Below are 27739 nucleotides of genomic sequence, written 5' to 3' on the forward strand. Positions count from 1 at the left end.
GAGATTTTTCCGTTTATTGTTTAAAGTCATTAGAAAAACATTCTTTAGCTTTCTTTCACCTTCACAAAAACACGTTTAAAGGAGAACGAGGACGACGTGCGTGTCAGGATGATTGACAGGTCAGGAGTGAAGCCCTTTCGTCCATAATATTTGAGGAAAGGGGCGGGGCCAATATGAAAATGGGATGGCGTGTGTACGTGCGCGTGCCACAAGTTTGCGATTTTTGTCTCCCTGAGGTGAATTCGGGACACTTCGGGCTCGAGTGTGATGTCATAGAACACGTGGCGAAAGTTTCAAGATTAGGGTTTTTCATTCTATACTTTCAAAGTCCTCAAACCCTAATTTGAAACCCTAACCCCAAAATAATAAGTAATGAGACTTTTTTTTTCAATTTGTAAAGGGCGTGATAAAAAAAAAAAAACCCAATAACTTCTGAATCGAAAATGTACATTCATGGATTTACAGTAATGGTTTCCAACCAATAAACAACACTGGCATTCATTACAGTGGTCACAAAAACCATTTGAAGTCCTGTTTGTGTGTGTGATGCTACATGGCTGCGCTGCTTTAAAGGGTTTAGGAAGAGGCGTCACCCAGACTACCCATAATGCTTCAGGAGGTTCAGAAAAGGTATTGCTTTGTCAACGGCTTGGAGCGGCGGACACAGGACAAAACGTTTAAATACGACAAACACACACAAATGATAGACGTAACCGAGGAAAAGCCCTCAAAACACACACAATCTGCAGAGTACAAAGATGAAAAGACCGGATGCTTTGAGGGCCATAAATAATAATAATAAAAAAGGTTTAAATTAGCGCTAACGAGACGTAGTGTACAGGGTGTCCCTAAAAATCTGATTGGGTTTGGTGTTTTTTTATTTTTAGCTCAATCAATAACACCACAAGATGGTGCGAGAAAAATCAGGTTTGTAAATTATTGTAACATATCCCTTTAGATGGCGCTGTTGCATCACTTTGGATTTGACATCAGCACAACTTTTGAGTAGAAGACAAAGATCAAGGTGTGAATCTCGGCTTGCCATGTCGATTAATCAGACAAGTTTAGGCACCTTTTACTGGAAAAGAGTATGTGTACAGTTCCTGTGGCATGGGGAAAAAAAAACTAAAATACTGAACAGACATTTACAAGTTTAGAGATCACAATAACTCATTCGCTGCCATTGGCAGCTATAGATGTCAAAGATCAATTTTTACAATGCTGAAAATGAATGAGTTCATCTGTCAAATTTCTGAAATATACACTATAAGAAAAAAACATTTACTCAATCAAAATAATATTAATTAAATGTCACTATGCTTGGTATTGCATAAATATTAAACAATAATATCAATTATGATCAATTTAAGTAGCTTTGAATAGAAAACATTCATTAGCTTTAAAATATTTAATTATGTGTAATTACTATTTACACATTGAAAACGGTTATATTTTTCATAAAAATGCAATTTTTGTTTAGGCATTTACTCAATTTCTATTCAAAGCTATTAATATTAAATGATAATGATTATGGGTCTCATTTAATTAATATTTGATGAATAATATTGCTTCTAACCTGTTGCCTCTTTTAATTGAGTAAATGTGATGTTTTTTTTACAGTGTATCATGAAAAAAAAAATTGCACTCATTCTGCCATTTTGTAGAAGAACATTTCACTCATTTACTGCCAGTGACGGCTGTAAAACGGATGTATTTTTACTGGGCTTGTGGTGAATGTTAAGCTAGAATAGAGGTTTTCATGCATTTTAGGCATGACCTGAAATGCCAAATTTTTGAGTGTGTGCGCATTTTTTTGAGAGGGACACCCTGTGGTACAGGAACGAAAGTTGCACTGTAGCTTTTGGTTTTAGGGTAAATACTGTCGCTGTTGTCACAATCACAAAGTCTCTTCAGCAGTTTTGTCTTGGTGGAAAATATAGAAATATTTGAAAAAGGAATACTCAAAAAGGTCACTTAAAAATGAGAGCGAGACAACAACGACCAAAAAAAAAAAAGAGGTCCCAAGATGGCGTCCTCTAGTCCACGGGTCCTTGGAAGATAAGTCTGACGAAGCCGCGCTCGCCGCTCAGCTGGTGGGCGCAGAAGGGGCACGCGGCGTGGAAGGTGTGCGTGCCGTGGGGCAGCGGGATCTGACTCCAGAAGGCGGCCGTCTTCTCCGAGCAGACGTGGCCGCATGGGCCGAAGGCGTGCGTGGGCGGGGCGGCGTCCACGTAGAAGCCCGCTTCGCAGCCCAGCCACAGGGGCACGTAGGGCCCCTTGGCGCGGCACATGGGGCACTCGCGCTGGCGCCCGTCGCGCTCCTCGCGCCGATTGCCCCAGTCGTGGTAGCCGTGCACGTGGCCGCAGCGCAGGTAAGCCCACGGCTGCTTTTCGTCCGGCGTGTCCTTGCGCCGCATGGAGGGGAAGGCCAGCGTGTTGAAGCCCACGGGGCACTGGGGGCGCGCCGCGTTGATTTCCTGTCGCAAGGCCTCCAGGTGCTTGAGGGTGGGCGTGCGCGAAAGGCCCTCGGCCGTGCGCCACAGCAGCGTGGCGCCGCACAGGTCGATCAGGGAGCCGTCCACCAGCTCCTGAGACTCCGCCTCCACCTAAACGGAAACATCAAATGTTTAAATGATGTTTATTTATGTTTGTATGACGTAAACAGAAAAAAACGTGTTGTGGAAAATATGGCGGACAAACAATTGCTTATGGAAGTTCGCCGGTAAAAACACCCTTATGACTAGCCTGAAAAGGGATACCGTGAGTGAGGAGTCTGTTAAAAAAAAGCTTGGAAAATCATTTGAATCTACTGGGATTCTCTACCTCTGTTATGGAGTCCATTTACTGCCACCTAGAGTATGGGAGAATATCATCTGGGGGGGGCACACTGAGTATAATTTTTTATATTTTTTATATTCAAAGCTAAATATTCCACTTACATATTACAACATACAACAAGGACAATGATAGGCTGCATATAATTCTTAAAAATTATCGCCTGATTAAGAGCTTTTTGGTTTTTGTTCTCCTGCCAAATACCGGCACCGGCACTATTTGGCAGGATCTTTATGGCTTTTTGGCTAAAGACCAATGTTGACATCCCTATGCCTACATTCATGAAGGAGTTAAATTTAGATTTCTAGGATAGTCTCAGGTGAAGTTTTGAAAAATCAAATGATCAGATAATTCTTTATTTTTAGGGCAAATGTTGTCTATGACGTTGGATGGATGGAAAAAAAATTGGGGGTTAATTGACTGGTGGTCTGTAGTTCCCTTCAAAGTACACTAGAGGGCAGTGTTATATTGCTAGCTTCAGCTAGTCCCAGTTTTACATGCATCAGTGCAAGCGTGGTTTTCTCTGAGCAGTAAAAGAAATGAGATGCTCATAGAGCTCATTTTATTTCAAATTAATACAGTATCAGATATAATCCGATCCAGTGACTGACGAAAAAACATATATGATATAAGATCTGGTTTGGAAGGTGTTCTGCACCCGCTCACCATCTTTCCCCGCTGCTGCGCCGAGCGCGTCTCTCGCAGCGTGAAAACGTTCCCGCACACGGAGATTTCCCGCCACACGCCGGGCTTGGAGTCTTGGCTGAAGCCGTGGCGAGGGTGCATCACCAGAACGCCGTTTGTGGTCAGGCCGTCCATTTGCCCGTCCGGCGTCTTCCACTTAGCAGCTTTCTCCTGAAACAAAAGCAACAAATGAGCTTGAGCGTCCTTCGCCGTCTCCTGACAGCGTTGTGGCGGCTCCTGACCCCAAGGAAGATATTCTTGGACGAGTCAAAGCCGGCGGCGTAAATTCGGGCGGTGTAAGGCGGCGTGCGCTGACACATGATGCGGCAGGCGAAGCGTGAGATGGTGCTCTGGACAGTTTGCGTATCGCCGTTGCTTTGGCTGCCCGCCACCGTGTCCGTCACAACAAAGTCGATCGGGCTCTCCGTGGAACGACCCACCTTGGAAAAACATGGAGCAGGGATTAACATTTCACCAGTTGTACTCATGAAAGTTGTATTTTTGATTCTTTACTTTGCTTTAAATACCTTACATTTTAATATTTGTACATGCCTTCAAATGTTTTTTTTTTTATGTGAAGCTCAGTTTGTGTAGGAAATGAGCTATATAAAGCTGCCCTGGCCTACCTGCCTACCAACTTGACTACCTATCCTATTAACCTACCTACTGTAATTGGCTATCTACTTATTCTACCTACCTACCTACCTACCTACCTACCTACCTACCTACCTACCTACTGTTATTAGCCACCTACATACCTACCTACCAACCTACTGACCAACTGTAGTTGGCCATTTACCTATCCAAACTACGGATCCTCACTACCTACCTACCTACCTACCTACCTACCTACCTACCTACCTACCGTACTTGGCTATCTACTTATTCTACCTACCTACCTACCTACCTACCTACCTACCAACCTATCTACCTACCTACTGTTATTAGCCACCTACGTACCTATCTACCAACCTATTGACCAACTGTTGTTGAACATTTAATCCAAACTACGGATCCTCACTACCTACCTACCTACTTACCTACCTACCTACGTACCTACTGTTATGAACCAACCTACGTACCTACCTACCAACCTACTGACCAACTGTAGTTGGCCATTTACCTATCCAGACTACGGATCCTACCTACCTACCTACCTACCTACCTACCTACCTACCTACCTACCTACCTACCTACTGTTATTAGCCACTTACGTACCTACCTACCAACCTACTGACCAACTGTAGTTGGCCATTTACCTATCCAAACTACTGATCCTCACTACCTACCGACCTACCTACCTACCTACCTACCTACCTACCTACCTACCTACCTACCTACCTACCTACCTACTGTCCTTAGCCACCTACCTACTTATCTACCTACCTACCTTCCGTACTAGCCTTACTACATACAGTACACTTCCTACTAAACCTACCTACCTACCTACCTACCTACCTACCTACCTACCTACCGTATTTGCCCATTTACCTATCCTACCTACCTCACCCCATTACTTACCTACTCTAGCCACCCACCTATCCATCTTTTCTTCATGTTTCACTTCCCATGTTGGTGCAATGATGTGTTCCAATACTTTTGTCCCTATAACATCCATTTGAACTTCAAAGAAAGTTAGTCTTCATGGCAATCATTCTGCCCCCCAAAAAAGCACTCTTCCTCTCCTTCATCCATCCATCCTTCCCTACCACATTTGTAGTATATATCCATCCCTGCCTCATCTGTAGTACGTCTTTAATGCTTTGCTCCCCCATCGGCCGCCCTGCAGATTAACCTCTGACTTTGCTGTGAATATTAAACACGTTTTGGAATTAAACTTGCATGCACGGCTCAGACGGAGGAGACGCTTGACCTATTTTTTTTTTTTTTTCCGGGCCGAGCGAGCAAGAGAAAGAAGAAAGCAATCAAAGACACCTTCATCTTTGTTTTTATGTCATTTTTGCTCCATTAAAACATCTAGCCGAGGTGCATTCAGGTCATATCGGAAAATGATTCAAAACCGAAAACAACAACAACCAATTAGAATGTCAAGTAAATAGTGTAGTGAACACTATCTACATCCCATAATACTTGTGACGCGAGGCTCCCTGCTGCCACTGATAGCGACATGAATCACACTTAAGTGTTTCACGGTATCATCAAGGTGACGCTAAAAGGCACTTTCAACAATGTTGACAACATTCTGGTGGAGGAGGATTAATTATTAATTATGCTGCATTCTGCATCATTAATGAAAGAGCATTTCAAAGTACATAGTATTCAAAGACGATAATGACACAAACAGATACTTACCAGGACCATGTATGAACAAAAGCGAGTGGTAAAATGCGTTATTTAAAAGTCTCCTTCCGACAATAATGATTTCCTGTGTGCATTATAATGATGTTATTACTTATCATAGTGTTCAAGGTATTTTAATAGTATTAAAAGTATTCGGCTGGGGAAAACATCAAATTAATTTGATTAATTCGTCATTTTAAAAGTCAATGATTTGAAAATGAGCTCAATTGGGAACTTGATGTTTTGCAAGAGTGCTGGATTGATGGTTTCAAGACATGATTACAATAATTACTAACGGCGACTAGGATTGAATGGTCGCCTGATGAAAGATACGTATCAATACGTCTTTGGGTATGAATGAGTTAACTGTGACATTTAAGCAAGTTAAGCGCAAGCTATGGATGTTACGTTTATGTTAAAACTGATTCAAAATCTCCATATATTATCATTGTCAAATATTTTAGCCAGGATTTGTTATTTTAAATAAAAACATTTAAATATTTGTTGGGTTCATTACGTCTATTAAAATCGATTAAAATTGTAATCGTCCAGAATAACTGGGGAAAATCAAGCTTTTATTTATGGGTCATACCGCCCCCCCTTGTATTTATTCAATTGTATATCATTTTCGTTAGCTACTTCAAATCGAAGTTAAATTCAGCTAGGTAACATTTAGGGTACCAGCTAAAGTCTTTGATGACATTTCAGATAATGCCATCATAACGAACGACGACTCAAATGTGTGCAGTGTTGCAGTCTGCGCATACTTTACCTATAATCTGACCAAAATTCTTCCCTGGCCCAAATTCGACTTGTATTTTGTTTTTTTTTTGAGGAGAAAAAATGCTGCCATCTAGTGGCGGCTAAAGGCAATCACATATCTTTCTGAATGACCACTGTTTAATTACTCTCAAGTTTTGGCGGATGTGTATGTATGTGGTACCTGAAACATGTCTACATTGCTGTCATGTGTGTACTCCACCACCACCGTCTGGGCTCTGGACAGCGTGTACGAGATGCTGTGCTGGTCTTTGTTGCTGATGGCCTGAAGGGGGCGGAACATAACACAAGTTGAATCCCGTCCCCAAAAAAAACGAGCTGCGAGGCTCCGACAGCAGTTAAGACAAAAGAAAGGTCAAGCGAGTTCGTCACTTTGCGGTTTTGCACAATGGAGCCAAAACTTTGCGGGACCACCCACAAGACAACTACTCTACCAGACATGCGAAATGACCGAAAACCTTGGCCTATTCTATGTGTGTGTGTGTGTGTGTGTGTGTGTGTGTATGTGTGCACACTAATATTAGGCACAGATGTCAACACACACACACACACACACACACACACACACACACACAGCAGTGATTCCTCCAAATGATCCATTAACAATAGTTTTCGCTCTTCTAAACATTTCCCAGTGTTCCATTTCAACGTTATCATTTCACTTTTAGTAAACCTGCATTTAAATATATGAATGTAAATATGCCGTTAATATAAAAAAAAGGCAAAATGTATAACAATATAACATGCATGTAAAAATGACAATGACTGAGATATCAAAAATTTGTGGGAGTGGTCAATGGATATGCAATACAGTGGCAATGGTCACCATGTAGCTCCGCCCCTGTTGTACACTACGAACTGTATGAAAATGATTTTTTTTTACTACACTTCTGACATTGCATTTCAAATCAATATTTCCTGTTTAGAATTCCCTTACATTATAAAATACACATTCATACAAGGGAATGGCCAGTCGTTAATAAGGCAAAGTCGTGAAATTCAATTTTCAAAACACACAGGGTGCAATTTGGAAATGAAGAAACAAAAATTGTTTACTTAGGTTGGATTTGCATGACTGGTGTAATCTGAATAATGACTAAATCAAAATTAATTTTTCATTTACGATGACTGGTAAAACACAAAATAAAATTAACACTTGCAACTTTTTCTGAGTTTGGTCATGTGACGCTATGCATGTGATGTCATTTTAGGTTGACAGCCAATAGAAATATATTTCTAAAGGTAATAATTGCACATGAAAAATAATTATATCAAATTGTCTCAAAGCAAAATACTGTATTAACATTTTTCAGCTGAAAACAGCTAAATAAGTTATGCATTCTGTTAACGAGTCAGAACATTGCGCAACAATTTTGGTTGTTTTTGTAATTCTCTGTTCACTAGTAGGTTCAAGTGAATGCTAACTTGGTACCTAGGTACCATCTTGGTAAAAGTATAAAACACAGAGTGTTAGCAGTGTGTGTTAGGTCACCTTGGCAGCCTGCGGAGAGCAGGCGACGTGAACCGTGCTGGGTTTGACTCCATTGGCTTTCGGCCGTTTGCACAGCGCAAAGCGGCTTTTGCGTCGGCCTCGATCGCCATTGGGCAAAGAGCCATTGTACCTGCGCGCACACAGAACACACAAGAACACAAAGGGACATTTAGTCTCAGCAGCTGTATAATAAACACAGTGGAAAAAAAAAAACAATACTTCCGTTCCTAGAAAGCATGTGCGGAAACTCATATTTCTTTTCTGGATGCTCTTGACCCAAAACTCGACTATATATTGCTTTAACTTCCCCAAATTCTTAAGCTTTAATAAATAATTCATGTTATTGTGTGTGTGTGTGTGTGTGTGTGTGTGTGTGTGTGTGTGTGTGTGTGTTTGTGTGTGTGTGTTCCTGGGCGGCTATAATTGTGAGAATGAATTTGAGCTTTCTACCGACATAGTGAGGACATTTTGGAGAAGTCAGGACATTTAGGCCGGTCCTCAATTATTCAGACCTGTTTTTAAGGGTCAAGACTTGCTTCCGGACTATACTTTTGAATTAGAAGTGAGGTTTGGGTCAAGGTTGGGTAATCATTTCTGATGGTTAACTCATTCAATGCCAGGGACTTACTTTATTTATTTATTTAGAATCCGGACATTAAATCCCAGATACTTAAGTATTGAATCAACACTTAAGTACATTAAGGACATTAATTTCCAAAAACATTAATATTAAATTGATACTTAAGTATCTGGGATTGAATGTCTGCATTCTTAAATAAAACGTGAAAATACATACCTGGCATTGAATGAGTTAAGGTTAGGGGCTAGCGAATGCATTATTTCAATGGATGTCCGCATAAGTATAGCCTTACAAACACGTGTGTCTGTATGAGGGGTTTATTGTTGTGTTGCTGTGTATATAGTTTTCGTATTATGCTCCACAGTTGATTTTTTGCAGGCCCTCTCAACAAAAAAAAAAACAAAAACAGATCTTTGTTTTCCAAACTAACAAACTGAGTTTACCACATCACAATACATCACATACTGTACATCAATAATTATGCCTAAAGATGTACATTATAAAATAACAACACTATTGCGTGCACAGTTTTGTCCTTTTTAAAGAAAAAAACAAAATTTGAAGCAAGTCAAGCTGCGGACTTTCCCATAACTAGTCGTCCCCTGAGCCACATTTAGGTGTGCCTATATGAAAGCACGCTTTTGTTATTTGCTATTTTTTCTTCGCCTTGACATCATCTTAAGAACCACACACTCAGGGAAAAAAAAGCGCTTTTGAAGCGTGTGCGCTCAAATGACTAGATCCTCCCTTGAAACGGCTTCTCCTAGGTTTGTTTTGACCAAAGTCCACATGCTCAGCTGGAAGCGGGGAAAAAAAAAACCTTCACCCCACCCTCTTACGCTTCATCTTCAGCACGCATCTCACACACGATCACACTTTCCCGCCAGCAGCAATGCTTCCTATACGTCTGTTAACCCCTTCACCTCTGACATCACAACGTGGGATGTTATTGAAGAACACACATGTACATACTGCATGTTGCTTGGTGGATGCTTTCACAGCTGACTCAAACCTTGCTGGTCTAAACCGGTGTCACGCACATTACCGTGGAAATATTCCTCTGTGGAAAAAGCAGTAAAAGACGACTGACTGCCTCAGCTTCTACTTCTCAAATCTTTTCCACTTTGCTCTGCTGTTTGGTTTTGTTTTTGTTTAAACCGCTGCTTTTTTGGGTTCTAGGTCAGACGGACGTTTTTTAAAAGGGTTGGCAAAATTGGAGCATCGCACGAGACAAACAAATAACAGAATAAAAGACAGTGGTACCTTGAGTTTGTATTATATATTACTACCAAAAAGTTATTAGAATGTACAAGAGGGGTCAACTTCACCCATGCTACTCACAAGTAGATAAAACAAGTATACGCGTGATTTCAAGTATAAAAGGAGAACCAAATTAACACACCAAGGAATGAAGTGTTGACGTGCGTGGCTTAATAAACAAGCATGGCCTCTTTGGATTCTGCTGTGCTATGTATGTGTGACTCCAAATTAGCATAGTAATTGCATCCACACTTTCATGTACTATATATGCTAATGTACATTTCCCACGTATATGTATGTGTATACAGTATATGTATGTATGTGTATAAATAAAAGGATATATATATATATATATATATATATATATATATATATATATATATATATATATATATATATATATATATATATATATATATATATATATATACACACTTTTATTTATTTATTTATTTTAATATTACAGTATATTTGTTCGGGTTTGAAGTTATGTTCCTTTCCATCAATGATAATTTCCAGAAGTCTTTCAAAGATTGACACCCACTTGATGGTTTGTTAGTTTCCTACCAAATTAATAGTGTACTACGTGGAGAAGGTATAACTATTACAACAGACAGCTAAAAACTAGCTGATAATCAAATCTAAAAACAATAAAAAAAACAACAACAAGTCTACTCTCATTCGCTGATGCGCATGTCACTCAACAGGAACTGCCTTTTAAAGGCACAGACCATCAAAGTCCCGTATACAGAAGAAAGAGTTATGTTCTGGGGCCTGTTCATAAGCTGAATTTGTAAATTGTTAGTAATAAAAATCAGCCCAAAAAAAGAAAGTCAATCAGAAAAAAAAACCATTGTGTTATTTAGTACATCAAGAGCTGCTCTGGTCGGGAAAAACAAAGTTGACCGTTGTCACTCGACCATGTATTCCAGGAGAAATACAAGTGTACGAAGCCCGTTTGCGTCATATACTTTTTGATATAGTACAGTTTATTTTGGAGGATTGACTGGCTTCTAAGAACATTTCGGGCTTAATTGAAATGACAGGATTGACAGGAAGTGTATTCTCCCGGTGTATTGTACCTTATTTCATAGCAATTCTGGCCCAACCCTATTAGCTACTGCCCAGTAAATCCCCTGCCTGGGTCATTTTGCTCTTTGTTTAGCGATATCACTGCAAAAGAGCTGAGCTTTATCAGGCACCCCGCAATGTACTATCAGCAGGGGAAAGACATACTAGGAGGAGGGTTTGTTTACGATGGCAGTGCCGGCATTGTTATAATAGAAAATGGACTAAATACAAAAGCTGACTCTGCTCAACTATCCAGAGAGGAGTGTCTGTATGACGAGACAACAAAAATACCTGCACTTGGGCAGGCACTTTTTTTTTTAGTACACAGTGTGTTGGCATTATTTTGAAATAATACGAAATACATTTCCATTTGATTGGGACAATCAATAAATATTTCCGTATTTTCTGCACTATAAGACGCACCTAAAAGCCTTTAAAAAAAAAAAAAAAAAAAAAAAAAAAAAAAGCTGATGGTGCACCTTATAATCAGATGCGCCTTATATATGGATCAATGATGAGATTGGGATTCGTAGATGGGGAATGATCTGATAAAGTAAGTTTTACCCATTTCTTTTGTGTGTTTACAGTTTACAGTTGAACAAGGTTGGTCATATTGACATTGAGTTATTATGCTATTGAGAGTTTAGAGTTATTATTTGAGTTATTATTGTTATTACTTTGAGTAATACTGTATTGTGATTGAAAAAATTGTAAAACATGTCATTAATTGAGGGTGCGCCTTATAATACGGTGCGACTTATATATGGAAAAGCTTTTAAAATATGTCATTAATTGAGGGTGCGCCTTATAATCCGGTGCGCCTTATAGTGCAGAAAATACGGTTCATTAAAAATATTGAGCAGAGTATAAACCTAATATCTATTTTAAGATGCATGCATCAAAAGTCAAAAGCCACTCAGGAAGTCGACCGTTTTACTTTGAGTAAAGAGCCATCTTATGACCGTTTCCAAACAAACTCAGATGGATGACGCTTCAATGAAAAGAATGTGAGTTTTCGCCACAGCTTGAGGCACAGCATGGCGGCAACGTTGGATAACTTGCCATAAAACACGCTAAAGACCTTGTAATACTCCTTTACAGCCTGCACATACGCTTTTAAAGTATTGCATGTGACTTGTAGCTGCACTCCATTCAGAGACATTCTTAACCTTTGAACTCACTTTTAATGTTTTGATCATGTTTGCTAGCAGCGCTGCTACCCATGGGAACGTGGGCTCGAACCGCCTGCAAAGCTCGGCGCCGTCTCCGGCGAGTGGCCCCGCCCCGTCGCCATGGCGATGCGCTTCCCAAGGTTACGCTTCCCAAACATTGCGCCTGGTTACTCGGGCAGGAACCTTCGCGACCTCGTTTTTCAACCTCGCTGGACATGTTCTCGGTCAAACGCGAAAAAGTAGGATGCTTCCTGACACGCCGTCGTGTGGGCGGCTTCACTCTGAGGCTTCTGAAAGACGGGTTCCATCTGTGCGGACTTCCTGTGTAGTGTTGAAACACACAGCTGCTAATGACAACAAGTCTTTGGACCACAACATGTTGTCGCATGGTTACAATGAGTTAACAACACTACCGCGTCGGGGAAGTCATGATGATGGTAAATGGACTTTTACTTATTTTTCGTCAAACTATAGATATAAGTTTTTTTAAAAACATTTTTTGCTGTCTTTGACAAAAACAAAAAACTGCTTATTTCTAGGCATTATCACAAAATATGCATTATTTTCCCCCCAAAAAACTTTCCAAATTGAATAATTGAGAAGTTTATATAAGGGCCTTTGGTAGGTCAATCATTCATAATGTCATTGATTTTAATGCATTTTTATACAATAGCAATTACAATCACCAATAGGGACCATAATTGTTCACCATTATGAAAAAAATAAATAATTTATAAATTATACAGTACATTTATTTTGCTTTCAACACATTATTGTCTTTTATTAGCATAAACTAACCATAGATATAAAAATTGGGATTTTTTTTATGTTTAATTTGAAGCATTTTTATTGCATTTTCGGACCAATGACAATGTTTTAAAAAAATAAAAATGACAAAAATGCTCATTTAATTTCCAAAACTTCCACCATAAGTTTACAGAAAGTGAGAATGGCAGTGCATTAGCTGTCAACATTTTCCACAGAAATAATAGCAAATTAGAATTTTGAAAAAGATTTTTAGAGTTTTTTTTTTTTTTGGATGTGAAAATTAGGGAAAAAAAAAAAGTTTTAATACTGTGGCTGGTACCAAAGCATGGGGACACTTTTGGCCCAGGGACTCCTTGCTTACAGTGTACACAATGAAACTGAGAAAAATTTGCAAAAATGAGGACTTAATTCCTGATAGCAGACCTTTGGTTCCCTTTAAGTGATTCATGCAACAATATCAGATTTATGTATACAATCATATCAAGGCTTTTAATTGGCTTTTAATTAAGCCAAAAGCTGAAATAGGGGGAACCAATCATTTAGCTTTTTTTCATGCATTTCAAAACGTTTGGCACCATTTATGTCATCTAACCAGATGTAACCTGCACAACTGAATTCAAAATAATTAAGAGAGGAAATGAGAAAAAACAAACGTGACTGTAAAAGTGTGCACACCCTCATACAACCGGGGTTTTGGGTGTGTTTGTATTCAGTGCCGCTAATGAACTCCAAACAAAGTTGACCATGTTGTAGAAGGCTTTTACGAATCTAAGCCACCCAACCCAAGATACAGATCGCGGACCCCTGACGAACCGGAGAACTGTTGCATTTGGTTTAATGGGGGCTGCTTACCCGAGCACAATGAGCTCTCCATACTTGACTGGCACTTTGATGGAAGTGGTGCAGATGTTCTCCTGCTCGGGGGAGTACATCGGGCTCGGCTGATGGATGGACGTCCGGGTGGGATGCAGCGGCGGGCGCGCCAGGCGGATAAAGGCAAAAGGAGAAAGCGGGCCAGGGAGTCGGGGGTGATGCTGAGCTAAGTGGAACACAGGGGTGGGGAAGGAGGAAGAGGAGGAGGAAGGGAAAGGGTCAACCGAGCCTCAGCTCCAGCCTCTCATGCTGCAGGCGTCCGTCAGTCCTCCCCTGCGAGGGAAGAAGGCACATTAGCAACAAAATGGCCACTCGGTTTATTTTGAAGCATTGACTGGCTAGCATATTTTAGCATATTTTTCAGGCGTTTATCAGAAACAGGAAGTGATGCCCATTTTCCGTGACTTTGACTTTAAAGGTGTTGATGTGGTTTCCTGAGTGGCTTGCTCAGGTGCAAACAAAGCTTTCAGTATGCGCAAATTAGAGCATAACACCTTAACTCTAGAAGTACAGTGGTACAGTTTGATTCATGACCTCGCTTGGAACTTTTGACACTTGTGCTTTAAATCATTTTTCCCTATTGACATGAATGGAAAAGACATTAATTTGTTCCAATGTCAGGAAAACACAGAAAAAATGTTAATGTGTCTTCAAAGTATATATAAAATAATAATAACGGTAATACAAAATGTTATGCAAAATGCAAAATATTAAATTGTTTTTACTATTGTAAGTCAATGAGTGTTGTGCAGCACCGTCTTGTTTTTATGGATTTGAGCACAGTGTTACTTTTCAAGATATGCATAATGCTTACGTTTTTGATGAAAAAACCACTAACCTAAATGCGGACTCAAAGATGTGAGTAATATTCACACAAAATTTGAAGAAATGTGGTAAAAGACATATCATTCCAGACAATACACAGACTGGGATAAGACCACTTTCCTTCCGCAGAGGGGAAATTCCATATTATGAATTAATAAACACCTCTATGCGTCATAAAATTAAGAAGTGTGGCTCACTGTTCTTCCAACGTGTGAACATCTCGTAGCGAAGAGATCTATTTTTGGCATATGGCAACGCAAAAGTAGTCAACTATAAATGGATCAATTGTGAGGTGTCGAAGGAGGTGAAGAATCACCGGGGGGGTGCAGCGCATTCACTTCAAATGATCTTCATCTTCTCAGTCTTAAAGCCTCTCCAAATGTCACATTGTGCTGAATCACAAGATGAGCCACAAAGGGTTTTTTTTTCCCCACATGGAAGCGGAAAGTTTACTTTGGTCCGGACTGACTTCCCCACATCCCAAAGTTTCAATGTGGCTAGAAGAACTTGGATTCCTTGTGATTAATTGTTTTCTCAAATCATAAAAAAGAAAACAGCTTATGCTAATATTTTAACTGTATTTTTAATTTCAAAGTAATTTCTTTACACCTAGAATAAAAGTAAAAAAGTATTTTTTAATTAAATAAAAAAATTTCAAGAAAAACATAATTTTTAGCCACCATTACTACTGTATGTGTAATATATGTATAATGATATGTATGTGTGAACTATTAACTCCTAGTGAGTGTCTATTTGCCTTAAATGGTAATCGCAAGGACACTAATGCTAATCATGATTGCTAACCAGTTAGCAAATTTTGCTGGTGTCTAAAAATTCAAACGTATAGGAAATAAATAATGAGTAATTATATCCACTAACTTCAACTCATGGTCAACCTTAGCAGATGAGAAAAAATGAATAAAATCAAATATATTTTAATTATTTTTAAGGGGAGGCTGGTGCTTATTTGATTATATATGGACTCATTTCCTTTTTTCATCAATTTTTCTTCCAATTTGCGCGTGATTTTTCATTTCATTTTCATGATTTTAAAATATTATTTATATAAACAATGTGTATACATATTTTTCCCCAAAACAATCTTAAAAGATAAATGTCGGTCATCTGTTTCTTCACATTTTAAATGAATTTTTCGAAAACTAAAAAGCCATTTTTTCTTATCATTTTTACTTGAAAGTGTTTGAGATTCAAAGTGTGCTTCACACAAACAATAACTGAACGTATATGAAAATCAAATTAATTTCTATACAAGCTCAAGCATTTTTATATTTTATTTTTATATTATTTTTAAGGGACTGTTTATCGTTTATTTCAAAATCAAGAATTATAATAAGAGCTAAAAAGTATTTTTAATAACATTGGACAGAACTTGAAACTTCTAAACTTCAATGATGATCATGACAGTGTGTGTATAAGAAGGTGTATGGGATTCTGCAAAAATAGCGTGTTAATTACAAGAGCGCATATTGTGTGGGCATGTGCTTGTGTGCGCACACACCCTTGACCTCGTTGTGACACGCAGCTTGCTGCTTAGTGACACACACAAACACACACACACAAACCCACATCCAAACAGACCGGGCGGTACAACAAAAGAGAGTGGCGAGTGATTTTTTGGCGAGCGAGATCGGCACCCTGATGACAGCCACAAAAGCCACTTGACAGCCATGTGGGGCGTTTAGCTTATCATATGTATTTTTTTTTTTTTTTTTTTTACTTTTTAACCCTATTCTTAGCTCTCAGTAAAAGAAAACAAATGTAACCTACGATGAAAAAAAAAAAGGAGAAATGCCTGGTCAACTAAAATGGAACCTGCAGGGCAACTCTTGGTTTTTTTATGATATGATTTTTTTTAAGATAAAAAAAAAATGCAAGCGCTTTCACACACAACATTCCATCTGCTTTGCTGTTTTTGAGATGTGATGTGTCACCAAGATTTGCCAGATATTAACAGCAGTACAACGTGACAAATCCAACGTAGTCTCTGATCTTTATCGTGCGTTGAAAGTCATTGGCGACGTTCACCGCGTGCTCAAAAATTCAAAATGCTTTCGGACAATTTTGCGCCTTTTATGATTTTCTCGATATCCTGCTCTACTTGATGACCACACTGTGTGCGACTAAGGAGCCGCATGAACTTCTACATGACCTTTGTATTTCTTCATCATGCTTCATATAGCAAATGAATTTAAAAAGCATCGAAAATGCATTTGTATCTCAAACAATTTTTCCCTAGTAAAATCAATATGAATGTACTAATGGTGATTTTTTGCATACATCAAGACAAAAGGTATAAGTGAATTGTCAGAACTTGTTTTTGAGTCATGAAATGTCATTTCATCTGTCAATTCAATACAATCAAATCATAGCATTAACTCATTTAATCCCAAACATGTAATTTTACGTGTTTTAGGAGACCAAACATTCAATCCCAAGTACCTTTTTTTCAAGTGTAAAAATTTCTTGTACTAAATGAATTCAATACCAAAGTAATCAGTTACTTTAGTACTTAAGAACTTTACGTAATTGATCTTTGGATATTTACATAACGTAATCATTGACTTAAGTACTTATTTAACTAAAGTATAACACTTTGGTAATTTCCAAAAGTAATCAATAAGTTGAGTACTTAAGTAGTTTATTCTTTTAGTACATAATTCATTTGGTAATGATCATTTTTAGAACCTGCTTAAGCCAAACACTTGAAAAAGATAGAAAGAAATACAAATAAGTACCAGGGAATGAATGAATGAATGTCTGGACTCAAAATGTTAAAATATCTCTTTGGGATTGAATGAGTTAATCATTTTTTTCTCGCTGAGCCTATGGTGCTTTTTCTACTCCCGTGCTTTGTATTGACTTTCAAATGACTGCAATACTACAATAGCATTTTCATAGACTAACATGGAGCTGCTAAGTGGTAGCAGTCAGCTGATCCTGGTCATCAAAGGTGTGTAACAACAGTTCCTATTGTCCAAGTGTGGAATTCCGTGCACCCCTTTTGGCCTGTGTCCTGTTCTGGAAAGCTGATTAAGTCTTTTAAAGCCTTGAAGAGCCTTCAAGGAAAAGCTACGCAAGACACACTTTTTTTTTTTTTTTTTAAGAAACAGTCATCTTACTGATTAGATTAGGGAAATTATGGTCTGGTCATGTGTGCTCAACCGAGGAAATAAAACAATAATTGCAGACTGTTGCGTTTCCTTCCCGACATAATAAGGAAGAGTTTAATTTAATATCATGGGGCCAAGAGCCAACACCTTCAGGATGACAAATCACTGGAAGATCACCTTTAGTTTTTCTTTATACACACAACACGTGGAGCTCACACAATATCTCACTTCTTCCAATGAAGAATGTCAGTTCTGAAAGGGGAAAGATCCCGATAATGGTTTCCAGACACAGCGACGGTAAACGTCCAGGAGACCTGAGGACAGCGGAAAACGGCCACCGATGCCACAAGGCGGGAAATTAATGTAGCGAGAATCACGGTGGCCAGACCGATAAAACGCCGTTATCAATATGGGACAGCAATGTGAGCTGCAGCTTGGGGAAAGGAGATATTAAATAATGTAGCATGTAACATACCATAATTCCCCAAATATAAGACAAACTTTTTTTTTTTTTTTACCCAAAAATGAAGGCCAAAATTATGGATGATCCATTTATTTATTTATTTATTTATTTATTTATTTAATTCAACATCATTCAAGGAAGATGGATGTGTCAGCCACATTAGCCAGGTTTTGACGTCAATTTGCCGTTAGCAGCAAGTACCTGTTGCAGCTAACAGATGCTCGTGTTAGCTGAGGTTGGTACTGCATTACTTTCAATATAAGAAGTGAGCAGGCCGAACCACCGTCAGAGTCCATTTTTGTTCACACACAGGAAAATTACTAAGAAGGAGAGAATCATGTAAAAGTCATGTCTCCATCTGATTTAATTAAGAATGATAAGGTATGGACGTTGTGTGCACTGGTTAGAGAACATGGAAAGATCTTCCATTTGACTTGTTTAACTGTGGTCTTTTAGCATACACACACCATCATAAACTTGTGAAACTCGCTGGACGATGTTTTATTTTTATGTTCTTTTCTAAATTATTTGTAGATTGACAAAAGGAAACAGCACAATTCCACTCGATGGTCGAAACTTAGGACTGTTCTCAAATACAACAGAAGCGAAATGGTTCTGTTAAATCTGTTTAAAAAAAAGACTAAAAGAATATATGACTGAATGACTGCTACTTTTGTGTTGTTGCATATCAATTTTTTCATCTGTCACAGGGTAGAATCATAATCATAAACTCAATTTTGCCAAAGGAATGGTAAACATTGATGGAAGTGGAAGAAAATAAAGGGTGTGTATGTAATCCCCAATACTTATTTCCAGGAACATTCCCAGGAAATGCTTGGAGCCAGACAGGCTAAAGTGATAGCATGCACACAGGAAGTCCCAATTCCCCGCCCACTCCCAGACAGGACACACTTCTTTCATGCTCCCTGTTCCCTGAAGAGCCCCTCAACATATATGTGTGTGTGTGTGTGTGTGTGTGTGTGTGTGTGTGTGTGTGTGTGTGTGTGTGTGTGTGGTCCACTTCTGCAAAGAAATACACAGACAAAAAGACATCATTTTCCCAGATTCCTTTAGTGTCAATGTCTCGCAAATGGCAACAAAGTGCCCATCAAAAGTTTGTAAACATCCTTTGAGTCAGTCCTACTTCATGATTTAAAAAAAAAAAAAAAGTCCTGAATTGTAGATTAACAGTTAAATCATCGACATCATGAAAAAAGTATTGATGGAAGTAACTGTTCACCTTTTTTTTATTTCAAAACAGAAAATCAGGTGAAGTGGCATTAAGCGGAATTCTTGTATCTTCAAAATCATCACGCTTCAGGAGACCCCAATGTGCAATGTGCATCTATGCAAAACTTAAAATAAAATCTTAGATTTTGCAAACGAGTCACTACAACATAATTTAGAAATGAGCTGCTTCATGTTCCAATCACTTTGATCTTAATTTGAAAAGGAAATTACACTGCGCTTGCCATTAAAAAGCATTACGTTCGATTGACTGATATCTGCAGAAAACCTGTTAAACTCTCGTTATGTTCAGCGGCGTTTTGGTTGTGTTTTGGTTAGCGTCAGGTTTTCTGTTCCTTTCTGTTCCGGATTTTTATTGGGCTTTGGTTTGTCTTTGCACATTATGAGTTGAGTGGTCTTTTGTTCATGTTTCTATTCCCCTTGTGTCAGTGTTTGGTACATTTGTAGTCTTCAATTTTTATGACATTTTTTCATCTTTTCACTAAATTAGTATTTTTCAAGCACCCTGTCCGCCTCAATGCACTTTTGGTCCAGCTCTGCACCTGACAATGCCAGATCATAACACATGTACCCCCAGAAGTGCCCTTTTGTATCCCAAGGGGTACATGAACTCTTTGAGAGTCAACTTTTTGAGAATCACTAGACTAGTACAACTATGAAATACATCAAGTGTGAGTTTTGAGGTTTTAGCTTTGTTGGTGGCGTGTTCTCAAGATTCAGATTGATCAAATTAGGCTTTCAGATGTAAATGCTACTACTATATAATCTGGATTGACTTTCAGGTAGCAGCTGTGCATTTAAGAGTTTACAGTTTAAAATTTCTTGATCCCTTAACGTGTTTGAGGCCATGTGATTTGTGAATTTCTGAATGAGGATCTTCCTGTCTTATTTTTCAGCGACGCTCTTCTGCATAAATGACAGCGACTAGTCTGAGAACCGTAACAGTGGCGGGACAGAGGCTGTATGTAAGATTATCCGACAGTAGCGTGAAAGCTAACTCCTGCCATTCGCTTCTACCACCCCGTTATGTTGAAAGCAGTTGTCCCGACAGCTATTTTGACGCTCTGTGAAAATAAGCTCGACCGGGTTCTGTAATAAAGGCGTAGTCCGCAACGTTGGTACAAGAGTGTGAATTTCATTTTATCACCCGCCACTCACAAGGAAATATTTGATTGAAGGATGCGGTAGCACTACTGCATTTCTACTGATCTCTGAGAGGAATCCATTCAAACTTGTCTTGCCAGGGATTTTACAAATACTCCACCCCCGATATACTTCACTGACTTTTGAACAAGCGTTGCCACAACAATGCTAGTCAGGGTCTAAACAGCAAGGCACGAAATATGCAGCGGGGGTCAGGACGAGGACTTGAGCATTAGGAACAGGGTGCGGAATGTAAACGCTGTCGAAAACACATGTGAATACAAGCGAGACCACCAAGTATCGCATGAGCAAGACCGACCACACCTGTCTGATTGATATCAGATTTTTCCATTTTTTTGGATGGACTTCAAGAGCATGCGAAATACATCCGGAAAAACGTTTTCCCACCAGAGGATGACGGCACGATCGATGCCACTCACCCCCGACTGCGCCTAAACAAGCAGAGAGGAATCAAGAGTCGGAGGCTTTGGCGCCAAAATCCCGCTGAGAATGAAATTGACTCATCAACGCAAACTGGAAGGTGCTGTGTGCAGGCTGGGAGAATAAATGCAAGCTCGGCCAGCCGGGTACGAGGATACAAAGTCCCCAAGGTTCAACCTTGACCTTCTTGAGAACTGGAAAGTGGAATCTTGAGTCACATTTGTCATTGCTGCTTGTTGCTAGGCAGACTTGATAGATCTCAGCTATGTATAATTAGCCCAAATACAAAAATGGCCAAAAGCCTAATTGCTAATTCTTTTTCAGATTAGCATTAAATAGCTTTTGCTTTGGAATGTGGCAAACTGCAGTAGTATAATTTTAAATGTGACATTTAAAAAGCTTCATCTTGGCAGATGCCACATGGGATTATCAACCAGAGTAAAGGTAATTAAAAAACTAAAGCCTGTATGAATTTTCCTGAAGCCGATGCCAATTCCGTTATTTGGCAAGTAAAATTCAGAAAAACGGTTAATCAGCAGTTTGATTAAAAATACGGATAAATATTTTCTTTAACAATGTTTATAAAATAAAGTTATGAATTACAGACAGAACATTTCACTCGTTGAAAAAAAATCAGCAAAAATCCACAGATTTTTCTTGCCGATTTTTAAGGGAGAAGAGGAATGTGTACATTTTGTAAAATGTATTCATGTTATAATCTCTTAATGCATTAATATCAAAAGATTAAATCAGCCATCTGATTAATCAGTCAAAGCTCTGGTACAAAACCTTAATTTCTTTTTTCTAATGCTTATTCCTGTATTTGGCTTACAACCGATTAATCGGCCATTTTTTTTTATATTATTATTTATTTAAACATAAAGAACAAAATGACTCTCCCTTAAAGGCACAATGTGTAAGATTTAGACCGTTTTTCATGAAAAATTACTATACATTTCAAAAACCTGCAAATAAATGTGTTCTGAACAACAACAATATGTTTTAAATATAATTATAGGTCTAGTTATCATTAAATTATATATATATATATATATATATATATATATATATATATATATATATATATATATATATATATATATATATATATATATATATATATATATATATATATATATGTATATATATATATATAATTTATTTATTTATTTATTTTTTGTCCCTTAACATTGACAAAACTAAATATATGAATTATTGCTGGAACGTTGGACTAGTTTGCAAAAATCAGTAAAATCTGCATAAGTGATAATATCGGTTGACAAAATCAGTCAGCCAATAACTCAATCAGGCCCTATTGCAAAAACCTAATTTATTTTTCCCAAGGTGAGAAGGCACCTTCTCAAAAAACCGAACCATGGCACCGATTAGATCAAAGACCACGAGATGAGGAAATATAATCTTTTGCAGATACTTCCATACGCTTTATTAGTGTCCCAAAAGGGGGATGGATGGCCTTTATTTATTCAAGTGGAGGCATGCAGGCAGCCTCGTGCGACGTTCCCGAGAGCGTCACCGGGAGCGGGGCCGATGACACGCGGAATAGGAGGGGTGCCGTTCCAGTTACAGTCTCATCAATGATTCAAGCGGACCACATGACAACAAACAGCAACAGGATCCAAAGCAGCGGCACAAACGCTCACAGTGCACATCGTAATAAACACACGCAGTCATGCCGTCAATATGCCGTCTTCCATGATGTGGGGGCGCAACTGTGTGTGTTGTTGTTATTGAGGTCAGCGTGTGTCAACATGTCGTGTGTACCGAAAATGCAATCTGCTGTACGCTGAAATATTCCCCGCCTTCGGGCAGCTTCTTTTCCCGCCATCTCCGTCCACTGTTGCTTCAATGAGAGAACTAATTTGTCATTTTTTTGCCCGTAAATTGCAATTGAAAATGTCTGTCTGAATTAGGAGGTTGAAAATTTTCTGTTCTGGATGAATTTTCCCACGTGAATAAAGTGGAGTTGAGCTGACGGAGGGATACGACTCAAACCAATGATGTCATAGCCGAGCATAGTTGTGGGCGACGCGCCCAAAAGCACCGAAAGGTAAAGAAGAGAAATTGCCATTTTATCACTGTAACATGTTCTCAAACATGTTTGGGAGTCAAGTTGGGAAATGCAAGGATTTTTTTTTTTTTTTAACGTGCACATCGATTATAGCTGCAGTCGACAAACTATAAACAATCAAAGTATATTAAAAAAAAAAAACACTTATTGTTTTTGCTCAATTCAAAGACCCAAGAATTTCTTCAATGTACAAATCAGAAATCTGTCTAAATTCGCATTAGTGAGCAACAAGCACAAGGGTTAAGAAATTATTGGAGAAAAAGCTTTACAAAACTGTTAAAATTTGGGCAAATTTTATGTATTTCTGGCCTGTTTTTTTTTTTTTTTTACACATTACAACAAAAATAACAGCAACAAACAGTCAAATGTAAAAGGATAATATTCAAGAAAGACATGTTGATTTGTTATCAATTTTTTTTCTCTTGTAAAGTTGAACATTTATTCAAGGGCAGAGTATTATGAAACATGTGCTGCTTGTTATTCATATCTTTATTACAAGGGCAAAAAAAGTTAAATTACTCAGATTTTTAAAAAAGGAATTTTCAAATCAGGATATGAGTACCCCTGGGGCTCCCTGAAGGCACTTTAGGGGGTACGCGAGATTTCAACAAGGTTTCTGCAGGTTCAGCAAATGTAACGTATGTTTTTTTTTTTTTTTTAATAACCTCACAGAAGCAGTACAGTTCTCTTTTCAAATTTAGAGCAAATTGACTGGAGCATGAAATAACATATTGCTGAATTGTGTTACAGTGACTCTTTTGCAAAATACTGTATGCCTTCATTATGTTTTTTACGAACACGCCTACGTAATCATTATGTTATACTGCCATTTTCTGGCAGGCAAACAAGAAAAAGAGACAATGTTACACCATCTATCTTATGGAGTTGCTGGATAAAATTGATTGATACTACTACAAAGGTAGCTCCAGGTAGCTTCTCTTTTGTTGAGTTAATCTATTCAAGTGGCATATCTTATAGTATGCTTTAGGCTGTTTATGATAAAAGGCCACGTAAAATGGAGAAACTTCCCCTTTTACTTTTTTTGATGTTGAAATCAGGTCACCAAACCGTGCCCACCGTTTGACCCAGTTTCTGGGAAAACCGTAATCTGCTTTTGCTAACTTTTAAGGGTGTTTACCAGATGTGTCAGTACCCAACAGCTGCTACCAATATGTTTTTTTTTTTTTAATCAAACACAACATTAATGAGTGAATTTTCACAAAATGTTTGAGATTTGGATCTATTTTGTTGCACAGATATTTGTTGAATTTATTTAGTTTTTTACGACTAAATTTAGTTAGTTAAAATGAATGGATACAATTTTCATTTTTTCATTTATTATATATAAAAGCATCAAAACATTAGCAAAATAAATCATTTTAAATCGTCTAAGCATGCCCATCTATCCAATTTGAAAAATCACAAGCTTTAGCATGACTGGACTGGACATTCAAGTGGATCGATCCATCAGTTTCTGCTTCATTAATGAATTGGCTAATGGTTAGAGGTGTAATGGCTATAATGTGTTATGGTGTGTGATGGGGTAATGTGCTGCGGGCATCATCCAGCAACATTTTGCATCTTTCTGTCAACTGGAACAAAACGGTGCTGCTAGGCCATATTTGCCCTCAGACAGCTGATGTGTTCATAAAATCAAAAGTTCAGCTTGCTTTTAGACATTACAGTTTGGTGGCTGACATTGCTCTGTTTTGATTCCTTTCAGAGGGTAAAACAATATATATATATATATATATATATATATATATATATATATATATGAGGAGAGAGAGAGAAAGAGAGACACACATGTGTGTGTTCAAGCCTCCATTAAGACATCAGAGTATCTGCCTGCTCCCGTCAGACACCATCAGCTCAGATTTCCGCGCTGCAATTGAGATGCTAACGTTGTGAGCCGAGGGAGAGGCGTACATTGTCAAACGTCCTTTGCTACACTGCAGAACACTCAGGCAATAATAGACGCATTAATTGCTTTTTCAAGGACTTTAAACACACTCAGAAACAAATTCTGCCAACAAGTGTATCTGCGCACCGGTCAGGTTCGTGGATGTTTTTTAAAACTTGCTGATGGGTCATCAGCTCCGAAATTTTGTAAAGTCTAATGCAGACATTTTCGCACAATTGTATCATTTTATTTTATATTTGTCTCCTTTGTGGCTTTATTATACTCAAAAACTGCCAGTAGGTGAGTACTGGTGAAACAGTACATTAGATATCGGATTGGTAATTGGTATTAGGCGATCATCACAATTACCTCATTCACTGCCATTGACTACTATAAACGTTATTCTCTGCCCAGTCAAATAGATCTTTGACATCTATAGCTGCCAATGACAGTGAATGAGGTCAGTGACTCTCAATCAGGTGCAAAAAAAAACGTGATTGAGACATACCAACCTGCTACCCATTGACACAAAATCCAGCGCACATGATGGGATGCACAAAAATCAATAAAGAATCAAGGCAGGAAGTGCGCCATTGTATTTTGAAGGTGTCATTCAATTCCTACAACTCCCACAGGTAAATAAGGTATTCCGCTTCTATCCGGCCATATTCCCGCATTTACAACTCCCACTTCCCAACGTCCCAGTGTGGAGATTGTCCCGATTCTACCCGTGCAAGAGCCTCAGGGAGCTGCAACAGATGGGAAGTTTACCCTTCTGCAAAAAGGCAAACGGGAAGCGGGCATGATCCAAATCTACAGCAAAACTTGCATCTCATATTTTCTGATGGGACAGGCTGGAGGAAGGTGATGATGTGGAGATAGTCCAAGCTAAGTGGAGGGGAAATCACGGTGTCAAAACCGAGGCCCGTGGGCCACATTGGGCCCTATGTCATTTTATGTGATCTGTGAAAGCTTGCCACAATTTTTTCTTGGCATCTAATCTTATAACACCAACCATGAAAATTATTATAGACTGTAAAATGCAGGGAGAATTATGTAATAATGTGTTAGGATGACTATTTTTATACAATAAGGCAAGTTTAATATAGTAGTACTGGCTGCAAACTCAGTACCCTTCAAAATAATGCAAATTTGAAAACGGCAGATATTGACTATCATCGCAAGTACCTTGAAACAAGACCAGGTATCATCCCAATATCAATACTTGGTATCGTTATCCATCTCTATGTGTGATCACTTCTTAGTGAAGTCCTGAGAACACTTGTGCAGTTTTTGTTTGCATGTCCATGCATCGCACTGCTCCTGGTGGCCAATGTGGGTATGCCAAAAGGAGTAGCACGATTCAATTAATTGACACACTAAAACAGGGTCCACATTAAACCGGGGATGTCCAAAATCTGTCCTCAAGGGCCGGTATCCTGCATGTTTTCCGACTTTCTTTCCCCGACACCTGATTGAAATGCTCAGGAGGGTTATCTGGCGTCTGCTGAGCTCAATTGTGTGAAGTACATTATTATAGAGTACTATTTTACTTATAGAGAAACACACAAGGTTTTGTTTATATTTTTGAGGGTGCCGGAACGGATTAATGGCACCTTTACTCATTTCAAAAGGGAAAGATAATTTGAGACTGCATTCGTGGAATAAATGTTGCTATTTCAAGGCATCACTGTCGTTCTACTTTTAACTCCTCTGTCAACGATAAGAAAAAGTTCGAAATACCATGCATTCTGTTTTAAGACATTTTTTCTTTTCGAAAACACACACGCACGCACAAATCGCTTTCCTTCTTGCTGTCTTCCTTATCAGGCAATGTTGTTGCCTGTGCAGTCTGGGCTGCTGATGACAGGACAGCATGCACGCTGGAAGGAGGAGGTGATGGAAAGTAACACAACCCGGGCGCACATACAAAGGCGATACATAAATCAAACTTATTAGTATTTACACACATATTCAAGCAGGAAACGAGCACAAAGACCCCCCCCCCCCTTACACACACACACACACACACATACACACACACACACCCCAGTCGTAAGTCACAGCTGGGACCACCAGTAAAAAAAAAACAAAAAACAAAAAAAACAAGCTAGCCCTTTCTCGAGCGACCGGTAGCTGCCTCTAAAGGAGACTAAACCCGCTTAGTGACGCTAAGTCGAGAGTGGGGAGCGCGTGAAGGACTCACCGTGGCTTCAATGACACCTTTATTTCCAGCGTCTCGGACCGACTGCCGCCGGGTTGAGCTCCACCGACGCCGGGCTGGGCTCCACCACCAACCACCGCCGCTGCCAACTTAGCAAGCTAGCTCACCGGCACGTCAGAACCAAAAAGGGGTTAAAAAAAGGTAAAAAATCCTGGCTCGGTGAATAAAGGCAAAAATTGTCCAAACGGAGCGTCAAGGAGGAGTGTGTCGGCCGATGAAGAGAATATCCAGTGAGTGTGAGTGGAGACTCGGGTTTGAATGACAGGCTCTCCTTTGTTGTGAGCCTTCCAACGTAAACACACACTGACCCCACATCCACACATCCACACATCCCCGGGCGCGAGCCAGCCAGCGAGCCGGAGTGGGCGGGGACAAAGGATGAGAAAAAACAGCGGTGGCGTCGCACTAAAGCATGCTGGGAAAAGTAGTTTCCTTGATCACTTGGCTGTGAAAGCT

At 39.0% G+C, this 27739-nt stretch overlaps 1 protein-coding gene across 1 annotated transcript; it reads right to left on the reverse strand.

Annotated features, from left to right (window-relative positions):
* On the reverse strand, nt 1-27653 carry peli1b (pellino E3 ubiquitin protein ligase 1b). The gene is made up of 7 exons (XM_088421870.1): nt 27266-27653; nt 13796-14089; nt 8093-8222; nt 6764-6865; nt 3762-3959; nt 3502-3690; nt 1-2606 (listed from the first exon to the last, which is right to left on the reverse strand). The coding sequence occupies exons 2-7, from the start codon at nt 13873-13875 to the stop codon at nt 2037-2039; spliced, it is 1269 nt and encodes a 422-aa protein (XP_088277996.1). The 5' UTR covers nt 13876-14089; nt 27266-27653; the 3' UTR covers nt 1-2036.
* Between the last annotated feature and the right edge of the window lie 86 nt (nt 27654-27739).

Source organism: Hippichthys cyanospilos, chromosome 8 (genome assembly GCF_059441005.1).
Source record: "Hippichthys cyanospilos isolate Australia breed blue-spotted pipefish chromosome 8, RoL_Hcya_1.0, whole genome shotgun sequence".
Lineage (NCBI taxonomy): Eukaryota > Metazoa > Chordata > Actinopteri > Syngnathiformes > Syngnathidae > Hippichthys > Hippichthys cyanospilos.

Bases quoted from the DNA above. Each gene is read 5' to 3' on its own strand.
- peli1b (XM_088421870.1), bottom strand. From the start codon at position 13,875: ATGTACTCCCCCGAGCAGGAGAACATCTGCACCACTTCCATCAAAGTG. The intron at 3,960-6,763 runs GTACCACATACA...TGTTTTTCCAAG, and splicing joins GCAATGTAGACATGTTTCAG to GTGGGTCGTTCCACGGAGAG. The intron at 2,607-3,501 runs GTGAGCGGGTGC...GTTTCCGTTTAG, and splicing joins CGCAGCAGCGGGGAAAGATG to GTGGAGGCGGAGTCTCAGGA.